Raw genomic sequence first — 15305 nt, 5'->3', positions numbered from 1 at the left:
ACTGAAAATAGTCTAATATGAAGAGGATTTTCAGCTTTGTAAGCAAACGTTGCATAGAATACAACATTAAATTCACATGCCTTTCAGGATTTAACACCCTAGCCCATATGTCAATGACTTAGAGTGACCCCACATGTCATTTTGATATGAGTGTTGTTAAATCCTGAAAGGCACGTGAATTTAATATTGTATTATGAAATCTCCCGACATACATACTTAGCTTGCAGATTGTGCTAGTGGCGTAAACTAAGAAGAAATCAAGGTTCATCGGTCAATCTATGCATATGCACTGACATATACGTAAGAAAGAGTCAACAGCGCGGAGAAGATCTATCACAAACAGATCTTATAATATCTTCATTTTGTACCTAATACATCTAATGAGCAATCTCAATGTGGTCATTGATGAGTCATATATAGCAGATTAACCTTACCAACATTATATTTACTTGGTCTACATTTTGTTGGAGTGGTTACTTGCACGAATCCAATGCAATATTGTATTTGTACCGAGAAGGAGAGAACTGGTACAAGGGTAGCTGCCGCACGTATATGCTTTACTGCTTGTGAGTTAATCAAGTAGGGATTATATATCAATACCAGATCAATAGCCAAGCGATCTTCCTAGTCAATTTCTTGACCTGCTTCTTCTGAGGCAACAAGCGGCTGCATGTGAAAAGTGCTGTTTAATTAAGCCACATATTTGGCCGCTACGCTGCGTAATGATTTACATTAGTATGTATCACGAGGATGAATTATAAACTACATAAATCATGATTAATCATGTTTTACCTGATAGCTAATTTATAAACCATGCTCGCCCGCCACCAAAGTGCTCCCATGCCCGCAGCTATCTAGCCTGGCACACTCTCCCGTTGCCCTATACCACCGTCAACCTCTCTTCGGAGTCTTCTCCATGTCCCTCTACCTCCATACCTTTTCATGCTTTCTTCCTCCCGTTTCCAGATGCAAAGGCCGATGCCTGTAGCTTCTTTACGTCGACTCCGGCGCCGTGGTGCCCTAGTGCCCAGTGGAGGTGGAGAGGGGGGGGGGTGGGCTTTTGTGCATCAGGTAGCCCGGGCAGCTACCGTGCTCTGCCTAATGGGGTGGTCCGTCTCAGACTCCGTGTAATCATCAACATAATGGTTATCCTAATATATATATCTTTCATTACAACACTAACTTTAATCTAGCGTAAAATCATGCAAGTTTTTTGTGTTTCCATTTACTGATTCTAGTGTCTTGTTGATTGATAAATTACTATAAAAGGTACTATTTGCTGCAATAAAAGGTAAATTCGTTCCAACTTGTTACATGACAATGGAAAACACAGTTTTACCTCCATGTGTATGTCCACGTTCAAAAGTTCTATACAGTCGCATTATGCACGAATTGTCATCAAAACATTTATGCGGGAACTTTACGCACCATATCTTTTTATTAATGGAAAGAAAAACACACCAAGGTACATCATAAAACATTAATAGACCAGAAATCTATTTTGTCAGGGATTTGATGGTTGTCCACAATAAAATTGTTATAGAAGTACATACATGCCACTTATTTTTTTTGCTTGTAACATAGACATTAAAACACATCCTCTGCAGATTATAAATGGACATCTTCTCATACAACCAACGAGTTAAGTCCTTCAGTTGTGGTTGTTCTCCCAGAATTGAGCCTGGAGCCAATCAATTGTACCCTTTTCCACCTGAAATGCCTTGGCCAATACATCATCTGCAATCGGTGGCTTTGATCCAAAAACTGCATTGGCAATAGTAATAGCCCCAGGGTTTTGGCTGCTGAGTGCAGCAATGGCGACAGCTGGCTTGTCATAGACGGGGTTGAATTGGAAGTGGATGAGCCCCTCAGGGAATACAAACACATCACCCTTGTTGAGAACCTTGGAGAAGAGCTTGTTTGGGTTGGAGGTGACAAATCCGACATAGAGGGTCCCCTCAAGCACTGTGAGGATCTCAGTGGCACGTGGGTGTGTGTGTGGTGGGTTCTCACCTAAGGGAGCATAGTCGATGCGCGCCAATGAGATGCCCAATGTGTTGAGGCCCGGGATCTGCATGACATTGATCAAAGTGACGTTGGACCCCACCTTGCTCATCTTGGTGTCCCTAGGCTTGTCAAGGTTGGCTGCCTTGAAGAAATCATCCGCATTCACAACCATTGGGTCCTTGCAAACAAACCCATTCACTCGCACTGCATGCATAAAGCAATTAAGTAAAAGACAAGTAAAAGGATCAAAAAGTGGTGCATTTTATTTGTTGTAGTATACGCAGAAGAGTGTCTCATGTGTTAGATTATATGTGATCAGTGATTTGAACAGGACATCAAGAGATGACTGAAATTAACCACATATTTACCAGGTGAGTGCTTGTCAGCGACACAGAAGTCTTGGAGGGGGCCAGGATCAGAAGCAACGGCCTGAGAAAAGACCAACGCAAGAAGAGCAGCGAGAAGGAATGAAGAGGCCATTTTGGATTTACTTTGGCTTTCGAGTCTCTTTAACTTATGTATTGGTGCTATGCAGTAGGAAAAATGGCTACTTGTGTGTTTGTGGCTTGATGCTTTGGCCGTGGAGGATGGATGTGCTTATATAGCTACACCATGCGGCAGCTTGAACATGTGGTCAACTGAACGAGTCAAGTTGAACCAACCAATGGATGAAATGGTCTCTGTCTCCTATAACCTGCAGATGAAACGATGCACTACCTTGTAGCGACTTTTCAAAGCTAGCTTTCTTTTAATATCTTGACACTATACTAACTAATCTGACGTGGTCTCTGGTGTCTGCGCGTTTTGGTGCACTGCACGTTTTCATTTGGAAAGAGAGTTTGCCCTTTTCTCTTACTCTCGTCAGAAACCTTAGAAAAACTATGCACATCGTTTTCTTAATGTTTGGTGTTGCCGGGTTCAAGATTGCGGTGTTCTTGGCATCTTTTCCTGAATCTGTACTTGGCCTCAATTTCGTCAAAAAATTATATCCGGATGAGGCCAGCAGTATTTATAATTACTATATCCGGAGGACTTACTAGCAGTAATTATAATTGTTTCATAATTTTGGTATGGTATTTGTAGCAGTTTTAGAAGATAACCCTTTTCCGTATTCAAATCTAGACTAAAAGATTTCGGCAGTAAAAAAAGTGTGATTTCCATTACCGCTATTAACTTGGAATCTCAGTTCTTGCGGGCATATATGTACTCTTAAAGAAAGGATTTGTCCTTGTCCATCATTTAGTTTAATCATGGAAAATCCTAATATTTAGAGAACTCAACTTTGTGAAGAGGAAGACATAGTCACACGGTAGAAGATAGTGGGTAAACTAAGAAATTGAGACGCATCAGTCAACCCATGCATGGAGTCACACATGTACCCAAGAGTTGACAATGACAATGATGTTACAAACAGAACTTATAATATCTTCAATTTGCTCCTAATCCGAATAATGAACATCCTCATATTGTCATCGATCACTAGAGTCATGGAAAATTAATGTTTCCAACATTTACTAGTTTTCTCGAGTGGTTACTTGCACGAATCCAATATGCAATGTGCATACTAAGCGAGGAGAACTCGTAGAAGGCTAGCTATGGCACGTGCTAATTTACTTGTGATTTAATCAAGTAAGACTTGTAGTAATACCAGTTCAATAATTAACAAAGCTATCTAACTAGTAAATCTTATTGAATTGTTCATAACAGACCTAACCTGCAGCTCCTACTGCCACAAGCAGCAGCTGTGAAAATACATTTTATATTAGGCCAAGTAGTCGGCTGCTGACAGCATGTATCATACGGATGGAATATATACTAAATTACTGCATCATGATTAATCATGTTTCCTTGATAAATTGTTTATTATACTGTAAGTAAATTGTTTTCATTACATTACCACAGAACATGCCATCACTGCTGGTTTTAAAGGGGAATCACTACCAATTTTGGAACTAATAGTGGGCAATCGGCAGTAATATGAACCCTTGTCACTGCCGGTTATCGAACCAACGGTAATAGAGCTTCCCACACCCAAAAAGAAAAATGGTGCCATCAGCACTCGGCGCTGTCAGGACCCGCCGTCGACGACCTCACTGTCCACCCAGGCAAAGCAGGCCACCAAGCCAAGAAGACGTGGAGGAGGGAGCCATGTTCTAGCGCCATCTTGTGGATTTTTGTCTCCTCGTGCTGAGGAGCTCACCGTGGAAGCCTTGGAGGAGCTCACCGTGGAAGCCACGACGAGGACCTGGAGGAGACAGTCGCTGACGTGTGGATCCAAAGGAGGTTGTCGCCGAGGGTGTTAATGGAGAGGAAGAGGCTGAGCTGGTGGAGGACATGTACCAAGGCATTAAGGGTGGAGAGGAAGAGGCTGAGCAGCAGAGGTCGAGCTCGACGGAGGCTGACGGGTCAAAGGCGATGACGGATCTCAGTCGTGGCAGGGGGCACATTGGCGGCGGCCAGTAGGAGGGCCAATACCTCCATGATGAGAAGCGAGGTGGCCATTGGCATCGTGGCGTCATCGTAGTTGGAGGCCAAATGCGATTTTGATGAGGTGGTGGCGTCAGTGGTTTGGATCGAGCATAGAGATAGAGATAGAGATAGGAGAAATGTGGAAGCAAAGCAATAATGGGCACGTGGGAGAACAATAACGGTGGTTCGGTTCACTACAGGTTCGTATAAAAAACCAGCAGTTATAGTATCATTGCTTTTTTTCTTAATAGCCGGCAATGATAAGTTAAATATCACTGTCAGTTTTTAACAGAAACTAGCAATGATAATTATTTATCACTACAGGTTCTTCCCAAATGGACTATTACTGCTGGTTTTTTTTATAAGTACCAACAGTGATAAGTTCTAGTCGAACCCACAATGATAGCGGGACAAGAAAGGGTATTTCTATAGTAGTGTGAGAAACAATAATTTAAATTTTTTAATGTGTGTTATAGTCTTCCATAAATGAACTCCAATCAATTTTCCATATATTCTCCATAATCATAGGAGCATAGTTCCATCCAACATGAGGCATATATATTTTGGTAAAAAATTCTTTCTGATTATGCATCCATTTGGCTTCCCACATGCACAACCTGCCACCCACCACCTTATCCACACACCACCACTCAACAGGTGGGCCCCACCATCCACATGCCCACCACCTCCTTATCCACACACCACCACCCACTACCACCTTATCCACACACCAACCACCACTAGTAGAAGAATCAGCTATGGTGCCGCATCGACACGCTGCTGATTAGAGAGAAGATCCCAACCGTTGCACCTGCCAAGGAGTTGCAGCCCAGGCAGACCTACTTCCTCCTCCCTGTGCACCTCTTCTGTTCCATCTTCTCCTTCATCTCCCTTGACTCCACACTGCTGCTGCTGCTCTCCACCTCCTTCATGGCCAGTGGCGCCAAGGATGGCAAAAGCAAGAACTGGCCCTTCGAGCTTCTTTGCACCACTTCCGGCACACTGCAGATCAAGTTCTCCAATGACTTCCTCGTCACCGAGGAAAAGTTGTTTTTGATTTTTGTACCAATTTGCCTATGAAATATCTAATGTTGCTTCTTTTTCCCCTATTTTGCTTCTCCAAAATCATCCTATTTCCGCACCGCCTCCGGCACGCTCTAGATCAAGTTCTCTGACAACTTCCTCGCCAGCGAGGAAAAGTTGCTTTTGATTTTTGTACCAATTTGCCTACAAAATGTCTAAGGTTGCCTCTTTTCTCTCCCTATTTTGCTTCTCCTAAATCATCCTGTTTTTGTGCAAATTTGTGGAGATTGTACGGTTTTTTACATGGTTCTTTAACTGCTCACGTGTTTCACCTTGATTTGCTCATTAAAACCCAGAAGCAAACCAATTTTGTTGAAAGGAACAATACAAATTGCTCTGATTTTTGTTCAAGAAACATATGTATCTGATTTGCCTTCACATGTTTTCTATTTTGCTTTCACAATCTAGTCTAATATGCCTACGCATTTAACATAATTGCTTTTCTATATTTGGGTGAATAAGGGAAGAACATATGGTCTTCCCATCCGCATGGGTGCATCTTTTTTTTCTTGTTATCCTTAATCTCAATAGTCTTGTATATGGCATCCTTAGATTTGTATGTCTTCAAGCACCCATACTTGACCAAAGCATTTAACCTCTCATTTTTCGTTTTGTAATGCTTGAAAGGATTCAACATTAGTAGCTCAAGCATGTATATCAACATTATAGCAACGAGAGCAACCTTGACTAGTGGAAGTATTAGAAAGCAAAGTTGCATCATTAGAGGAGGAGGTGTTACTCCCTAGGGCATCAAATTTCAACTCAAGAGCGTTATGAGTTTCATAAAAACATTTGAAATTCTCTTGAAGTGTGTTATTGGCACCATTTAGATTAGCACTAGATTCATTGGTCAAGCTTAATTGCATGGTTAAATCCTCCATCTTCTCCTTCTCTTTAGCAAGGAGTTTCTCAAGTTCAAGGTTTCTTTCTTTTTCAAAGATAAGCAAGTCCTCTTGCTTCTCAAGAATATCCTCTTGACTTTCTATTGTTTCCATTAGTTCTTTCATTTTAGTTATGACATTTTTATTCAAACCTTTAAGCAAGCTTTCACAACCACTATCACTATCACCATGACTATCACTATCTAGGAGCTTGGGTTATGATTGTACCTTACACCCGTTTGCCATAAGACAAGTAGGTGTGTCGTCATCATCACTCATGTCACTAAAAAGTGAGCTTTTCGGTGGAGTGGAGCAGACATCGATGTTGGCGACCCCTTCATTATCAGAGTCAGAGCCGTTGGAGTCCCACTCCTCGTTGATGTGAGCTTGACCCGAATAGATCATCTAATGGGTCTTACGTTTATCCTTCTTGTAAGGCTTTCTCTTCTTCTCTTCCTTTTCCTTGTTCCTCTTCTTGTTAGGACACTCGGCTATAAAGTGGCCAACCTCGCCACACTCATAGCAATCTCTTTTGGATTGTCTTCTCTTGGACTTGTCTTTCCTGTACTTGCTATAGCCGCCCTTGTTCAAAAATTTCTTGAACTTCTTCACAAATAAAGAAATTTCTTCATAATTTGAGCTCTCCTTTTCACTTTAGCTAGATTCTTCAACTTTCTCGCTCTTGCTTGCCTTGAATGCTACTTCTTTGGTCTTGGAGCTTAAGCTTTGCTTGACTAGGTTTTTTACTTCCATGGTTTCTTCCTCTATGAACTCATGAGCTAGGATCCTCCCTAGCATATCACTCGGTGTGAGTTTCTTGTAATCCCTTCTCTCACGGATGGGTGTAACCAAGGTAGGATTCCTTGGTGCAAAGGCTCTCAACAATCTTCTCACCACCTTGTGGTCATCTAGCTCATCACTTCCAAGCCCTCAGATCTTGTTGACAAGCACCATCATGCGATCACACATTTCTTGGGGGCTTTCATCATCTTTCATCACAAATCTTCACAACTTTCCCTCCAAGAGTTCTATTTTTTATTCTCTCACACTCGTAGTGCCTTCATGTGCCACTTGGAGTATGTCCTATATCTCCTTGGCCGCTTCAAGCTCATCCACCTTATTAAATTTCTAAGGGCTCAAAGCACCAAGTAGCACACTTGCAGCCGCATTGCGGTGAAGATTTTGCTCTTTTCGGGAGTAAGCTCTATGTCTTCATCCGGCAACACAAAACCTGTGCAAACAATCTTCCAAATACTTGGATGAAGAGAGATTAGATGCAATTTCATCTTGTGCCTCCAAGCAGCATAATGTGTACTGTCAAAGTATGGTGCATGCCTAGATAGCATGGATATATAAGAGTGAGATGCATTCAATTTATCATAACTGAAACTGACTTTAGCTCCCTTGTTCTTGCAGTTGCTCGATGTATTATCCTTCAGACTTTTCGAACTCTTCTCCCTGGATGCCGACATCTTCAAATTCTCCAAGCGATGAAGCCTTTTAGGAGAGTAGGCTCTAATACCAATTGAAAGATTGAGATGTCACCTACAGGGGGGGTGAATAAGCGTTCCTAATCAAAATCTGGAATCTTTGGGTTCAATTCGGAACTTCCGGTCTTATCCGGAAGTTCCGGGCTCAACCCGGATAATCCGGTCATAGTGAGTAAATTCAAAAACGAACAACACCTAGGACTTCTAGTTGATTCTAGATGTTACCACATGTTATAAAAGATGTAGTGAGTTCTTTCTAGAAGACACTTGCATCAACAAACACACAACCGCATAGATCAGGGCAAATCGCCCAAAAGTCAACTAGAACGCGAACGAGCACAAGAACACAAGAATGTGAGTAAGGAGACCAGTGATTAGTTTCCTGAAGTTTGGATCCAAAGATCCTGCATCTCCGTTGAGGAGCTTACAAATAGTCGGGTCTCTTTCAACCCTTTTTTCTCACCGAGCGACCATGAAGATCGAGCTCGACCTTACTCAAGTGTCCTCTTTCCTTGCGGAGGCAAAGAGATGCCTTCACAAACTTCATGTGGCACTCCACAAGCTTGGATGCTCAGTGGGTGACACCTAGCCGTCTAGGAGGATTAATGTCCAAGACTAACAAATGCGATGTCGATGCAGCTTGACGATGTCTTCAAGTGCCCTAAGATGGGAATGTTGTTCACTAGCACTCAATCTAGAATCCCTCACCAAACTCTCAAAATCTATCAAGAATTTGAAGCAAAGAGAGTGAGAGAGCTCTAAATGTGCTTTGAGGGCTTTTAGATCAAGGTGGTTCAGCACCCCTAGGTGAAGGGGTGAGGGGGGTATTTATACCCAGCCCCTAAAAACTAGTCATTACAGTACTCTCTGCTCAATCCAGAATATCCAGATTAGTCCAGAACTTCCGAATTGCCTTGAGATAGCTACCCTCAAAACCCTGCTAAAGTAATAGGGTCCAAAGGTTCCGGAAATATCCGAAACTTCCACGTTCAAGAAATTAATACAACCCGAGAGCCCCAACCAGATATAATCAGGAGCTTCCAGAGCTCCAGAATCTGGAGGTTCCAGAAATATCCGGAACTTCCAGGTTCAAGAAACAAATACAATCTGAGACCCCTATCCGGAGAGAGTCTAGAGGTTCTGGTAGCCTGGAACTTCTAGGTTCAGGTATTACACAAGAGTTTACCGGTGTTCGTGGGGTGTTTTGTGTCTCTCACAAATATGCTAAAAGGTACTTTGAGCACTGAGACATCTTCAAGTCTATCTAAACGCATCACTCTTGATAGTATGACATGCTTATACTCAAATTCAAAAATAAAAGATAATTTTAAATCTATTAAGTATTCACAAGCCGCTTCTCTCTTCCTTTTTGAAGGACTCTAGCATCATTTAACACTTCATGAGACTAATACATGTTCATAAACTCATTAAACATCATTAGTCCCTTAGTCACTTCTCATCAATTATCCAAAACCCGCATGGGGGGCATAGATGTACTTTCAATACCCCAAGTAAGTGAAGAAGAAAACAATATCCTTACATCACCCTTTAATGAAGAAGAGGTGAGTTATGCGATATTTCAGATGGGGCATAATAAGGCTCTAGGCCCAGATGGCTTCTTGGCCAAATTTTATCAAGTATTTTGGGAAGTGATCATGGGTGACCTCATGGCATTGTTCTCTGATTTCCACCAGGGGCAATTAGCCATATATATCCTTAATTTTGGGGTCATAACACTTATCCCAAAAAAATGGGGCATTGAAGATCCAAGAGTACCATCCCATATGTTTGTTAAATGTTAGCTTTAAGATATTCACCAAAGTTGGCACTAACAGGATATATACCGTGGCACAAAAGGTAATAAAACCTACACAAACCGCCTTCATACCAAGAGATGAAACATAGTGGAGGAGTAATAATCTTACATGAAACCATCCGGGAACTACTTAGGAAGAAAAAAATGGCATGATCATGAAAATTGACATCAAGAAAGCCTATGATAAAGTGAAATGGTCCTTCCTTCAACAAAACTTGTGAATGAAAGGATTCTCCACACAGTGGTGTGAGTGGATCCAAAGCTTTGTGTCAGGAGGACATGTAGGAATTAAGGTTAGTGATGAGGTTGGCCCTAACTTCCAAACGAACAAAGGACTGAAACAGGGTGACCCCCTATTGCCATCCTTTTTAATATTGTAGCAAATATGCTTGCAATACTAATATCCAGAGAAAAAAGTGATGAACAAATAATAAGTGTGGTTTCACATTTGGTAGATGATGGTATGTCTATAATGCAGTATGCGAATGACACCATCATTCTCATAGACCATAGTTTGGAACAAGCTAAGAATATGAAACTCATCCTACGTCAAAAATATATGTCTCCTAAGCAAATGGCTCTTTAAGCTGCTTAATGAGGATGGGGTTTGGCAACAACTACTCACGAATAAATATCTTGGCTCCAAAGTGCTCACACAAGTCCAAGGACAACCAGGAGACTCAAACTTCTGGTTTGGTCTTATGAAGATTAAAAATGATTTCTTCAAATGGGTGTCTTTTCAAGTACAGAATTGGAAACAAACATGGTAATTGAATGATATTTGGCTAGGAAAATGCCCACTAAGCCAACAATTTCCCTCGCTATACAATGTTGGGAGACGTAAACAAGCCACAGTCGTGAAACTAATGAGAAGCATACCTCTTAATTTATCCTTCCGTCGACCGATCATAGGGGACAAGCTAAATGAATGGCAATAATTGACATTGCAACTACTTCATATTCAGCTCTCTAATGACATAGACATTTACAAGTGGGAAATGACAATTTATAATGCAGTCGATGTACAAACAAATGCTAAATCACCCTATCAACACCCCTAACATGTGGCTGTAGCAACTCAAGCTTTCATTAAAGATAAAAAATTTATTATGGTATATAGGACGTGCGGTTATTTTGACCAAAGATAATCTGGCCAAAAGAAACTGGAAGGGCAGTTTCAAGTGCCCCTTTTGTAATCATAATAAAAATATCCAACCCTTTTTCTTTGAATGTTCCTTGGCTAAGATAATCTGGTATATAGTCAGAATAACCTTAGGGATTAAGAAACCGAGAAACATTTCACATATGATGGGTACTTAGTTACAGGAGATAGGAGCCAAGAGAAAGAGAATAATCTTAGTTGGGCTAGCTACAATTTTTTGGGTTATTTAGCTTTGTCGTAATGATATTGTATTTCAAAAAAAACAAATATGTCATTCATGTAGGCACTTTTCAGAGGTACTTACTAGCTATGGTTCTGGAGACTGCTACATATGGAGGACCAAAGGGAAAACTTTCTGAAGGCATGCCATACATTGGAGGTGGTGACAATGGAGCTCTTCGCAAGCACAGGTAGCCATGTAGTTATAGATTACATGCTTCATGAAATTTTTATTCAATTTTATCATGTTTTCTCCCCGTGTTATGTTTGCTACACATAGCTGTAATATTGTAATAATCAACTGTTGGCTGTATGCATCTCATGATGCAAAAAGCCGGATGATTTTATCCTTTTTCAAAAAAAGGTACTGCACGTTGGTGCCCTTTTCGCAGCTGCCCTTTTGTTCGCTAAAATCATAAGGTGTTGCTGCATCCAGCTACTGATTTCACCAAGATCAAAAGCATCTGATCGCTGCCATGATCTTTGTGTTGTGTGCAATAGAAACAAAATAGCCTTTGACCATCATCCACCTCAACTCAGTGCAAGGCAGTGTTGGGATCAAGATCTCTATATTTTTCTAGGCGTATGTTTTTAGTCAACCCAAAAACCATGATTACAGGTCGCAGTGTTACAACCACTACGTGAAAAACAGACAAAGGAAACACGAAATTAGCGACAGGACACCATGACTTGTAGATGGCAGACAGAAGTTGGATATACTTTGAGTCTCAGACTTGTCCAGAGTACCTGAGTAGGGTGAAGTATTTCATGAGTGTTGCGTTTGCAGACATGAAAGATCAGGGTAAAATGGCAATGTATTGTCCATGTCACGATGCCGATAGTGTAGATCAAGGACTTACACCCGGTGATATGGATCATAATATCAGAGATGAGGACATATTTGGTTTCAATGATAGATAATGATCTCATGGATTTTGTGGAGAATGTGGACCTGATGGTGCGGGATGTCGAGCGGCACAACATGTATAATAATGGTGTGTTTGCAAAATTCCATGAATTTATGTGAGATTCCAAGGTGCCCCTTTATCCCAACTGTAAGAAGAAGTACAGGTAGCTATTTGGGGACCTAAATCTTCTATAGCTGAAGGTAACCTATAGTTGAACTAACAAGAATTTCAAAGCATTGTTGGATCTGCTAAGGGACATGCTATCGGAGGGGAACTTGGTGCTCAAGGGCATCTACAACGCGAGGAAGATAATTTATCATTTAGGAGTGGAAATAGAAAAAAATACATGTATGTAAGCAGGATTCTACCTTGTTTCCTGGAGAGTATGCAAAGCTGGATCAATGCCCCATTTGTGAAACCCATCGATATAAGCGTACAAATGACGATAGTGACGGGGATGGAGGCAAGAAAATTAAAGGGCCTCCTAAGAAGGTGGTGTGGTATTTTCCTGTAATTCCCCATATGAAGCGATTGTTTATCAACAGAAAGGAGGCTCAATTGGTGCGTTAGCATAAGGAGAGTCGTAAGAATGATGCAATGATACGGCACCTAGCGGATTCCGCTCAGTGACGAACCATTGATTCCACATTGGTTAGTTCACTGAAGAATTGAGAAATATTAGGTTTGCTATAAGCACAGATGGCACAAATCTATTCGGTAATATGAGTACATCACATGAAAACAACTAGCCTTATAAAAGTCGTAGCACCTTGCCCTCACTAGTGACTGCATGACTTGCTTTTATGAATTTTGCTACATTTATGTAACACCCTACTTTACAACTAAGCATAATTATAAGAAAATAGGAAATTTTGGTAGCATTTCCTCTATAGGGCGGTATAACTGACCACAAAAAAGATCACAGGCGGACAGAACATGATATAACCAGCATATATATAGAAACCTTCACGACGCTACCAGCGTTGTACCACAACATAAACCAAGCAAACAACAGACCACCAAAAGCACAACTTCTAAGCACCGGTTGAGTTATCAACATTGTGACGAGGTAGTGCGTGCAACTACCAAGATCCATCCCCAAAATGCACGTCATCATCTAAACATACCTGTAAAAGATTCAACAGGGGGTGAGACGAGCTCAGCAAGTAACAGCTATGAATATAAACATATCTCACTCCATTCAAAAGTTTTTTTTTTTGGGAAAAAAACACTCTTCTCATAACAACAAGAAAACACATGGTTTTCAAGAGAATAGCCCTTCAGATCATTTGTCGAGAAAGTAATGACAAACTTCAACCCGGTCTCCCACAAAATATGGCATTCAACCCCCAGAATTCTGTATTCTCCAAATATCATAAAAAGAAATGTATGAATGCCATGATGCAACTCCATTTGAGAGCTGGACAATGCCAACATCTCATGCAACTCCATGTACCGGTACGAATCACGCGCGATGACAGTGATCGGCCTTTATCACCATATGAAGTGCATAAATGCATATGTATGCATGTGAATTGACGTCAATTCTTAATTTCCTTTTTGAATGACTCGTGATAAAAAACCACAACTGATTCATGAAGACAAAGGTACAATCCAAATCAATAAGAAAAGCATGGATTTAAATAATCAAATGCAACATCATCCATGATTTGAATGAATTAGAAAATGCCATATACTTCAATTTTATTTGCAAAAGAAGTAAGACATGAATATAAACATAGCACGGAATCACACCCCCACGTTACTTGCCTCTTACCAAAAGCGACGAAGAAATTTCGATCAAGAACGTCCAGAAGTAGTACCACCTGTACATGTATGTTATTAGCACTAAAACACATTTAAAACACATAAAATATGAAGCGTCAACCCTACGTCTAAAAACGTCGCGTATACGCCTATAGTTTGAAAAACCGAACAGAAAACTGTATCACATGAACTGATACACTATTTCCAATTCAGAGTCGAACCAAAATTCTCATTAATTAGACTTCGCTCCGATGAACGAAAAGAATACTTTGACTCGCATGTCGTATCTTCGAATCAATAACGATTATTGAAACGAAACAGACTATTGATCACATGAAATGATACGACAGGAATTGATTGATTTGATTTAATTCAACCACAAACGTCCAGAAATTACCGAGAAATCACCTTCGAAGGATTGACGACGAATCTGACAAAATTCCGAAATTTCCAACTTTTCCCTCTTTTTTTCCTCTCTTTTTTTTTCTTCCCTTTTTTTCCTTTTCTTTTTTTTCTTCTCTTTTCTTTTATTTTCTCCTTTTCTTTTTTTTTCTTTTCTTTTCTTTCCTTCTCTTCTTCCCTGGCTTTCTTCCGCGTGCTTGCTTCTTTCTTTCTTTGCTTGCTTCGGTTAGCTTCTTCTTTCTCACAGCAGCCAGCACAGAGCCGCACGGAGCACGCAGCAGCAGCGTGCAAGCGCACGACGGCGTGCAGGCGGACGGCAGCGTGGCAGCACGCGGCGCGGCGCACAGGCGCGCGGCGGCGCGACAGCTAGCAGCAACGGCGCGACGGCGAGGCACGCGGGCGGCGTGTCGGCGAGCAGGCGCACGGTGGCGCGGCAGCGGCACGCGGGTGACACGCACAGCGACGAGGAGAGAGATAGAGAGAGACGAACGCGAGAGGTATCTGGATGGATCGGGTTGAGGGCCGATCCATCCGCTACTTATCCTCTTTTTTTTATTATTTTTTTAAACAACCAGTGGTCTAAATTTATTAGGCTTGCTACGGGTTACAAAGTTACCGGAACGGACATATGAATAGAAAAATAGGTTTGTCTCGACGAGATGAACGCAACCACGGTCTCCGATCGTCCATACGAGCAACGGATCAAAAAGTCAACTTTTTGTCAAATCTCTCTCTTTTTTTTCTCAAAAATTTAGTATTACATTCTCCCCCCCCCCCCCCCCCTTAAAGGAATTCGTTCCCAAATTCTACCGCTTCCATGGCAACTATGGAATGGAGGTAAAATATTTCAAAACTTATGACTCGTTAGTCTCAAAGAGCTCAGGGTACTCCTTGCGCATTTGTTCTTCAAGCTCCTAAGTTGCTTCTCGTTCTGATTGATTTGTCCAAAGGACTCTCACAAACTTGATAGTTCTCCTCCTCATAGCTCGCTCTGAGGAATTGAGAATACGTACTGGGTGGCACTTTACGGTCAGGTCTTTCTCTATCGTGATTGATTCAACATCAATTTTATGCTCAGGGTCTCTCAAATATTTTCTTAGC

General features: G+C 41.3%; 1 protein-coding gene across 1 annotated transcript; it reads right to left on the bottom strand.

Moving 5' to 3' along the window:
• Positions 1–1406: 1406 nt before the first annotated feature.
• Positions 1407–2593, bottom strand: LOC133898233 (germin-like protein 8-7). The gene is made up of 2 exons (XM_062338842.1): positions 2376–2593; positions 1407–2211 (listed from the first exon to the last, which is right to left on the bottom strand). Exons 1-2 carry the CDS (start codon positions 2485–2487, stop codon positions 1652–1654), a joined length of 672 nt encoding a protein of 223 aa, XP_062194826.1. The 5' UTR covers positions 2488–2593; the 3' UTR covers positions 1407–1651.
• Between the last annotated feature and the right edge of the window lie 12712 nt (positions 2594–15305).

Source organism: Phragmites australis, chromosome 18 (assembly GCF_958298935.1).
Source record: "Phragmites australis chromosome 18, lpPhrAust1.1, whole genome shotgun sequence".
NCBI classification, from domain to species: domain Eukaryota; kingdom Viridiplantae; phylum Streptophyta; class Magnoliopsida; order Poales; family Poaceae; genus Phragmites; species Phragmites australis.
Note: the sequence above shows the minus strand (reverse complement) of the source record. Positions and strands in the feature narration are given on the sequence as shown.

Coding starts and splice junctions, on each gene's coding strand:
- LOC133898233 (XM_062338842.1), bottom strand. CDS start 2,487: ATGGCCTCTTCATTCCTTCTCGCTGCTCTTCTTGCGTTGGTCTTTTCT. Junction 2,212..2,375: donor CGCTGACAAGCACTCACCTG/GTAAATATGTGG, acceptor TTATGCATGCAG/TGCGAGTGAATGGGTTTGTT.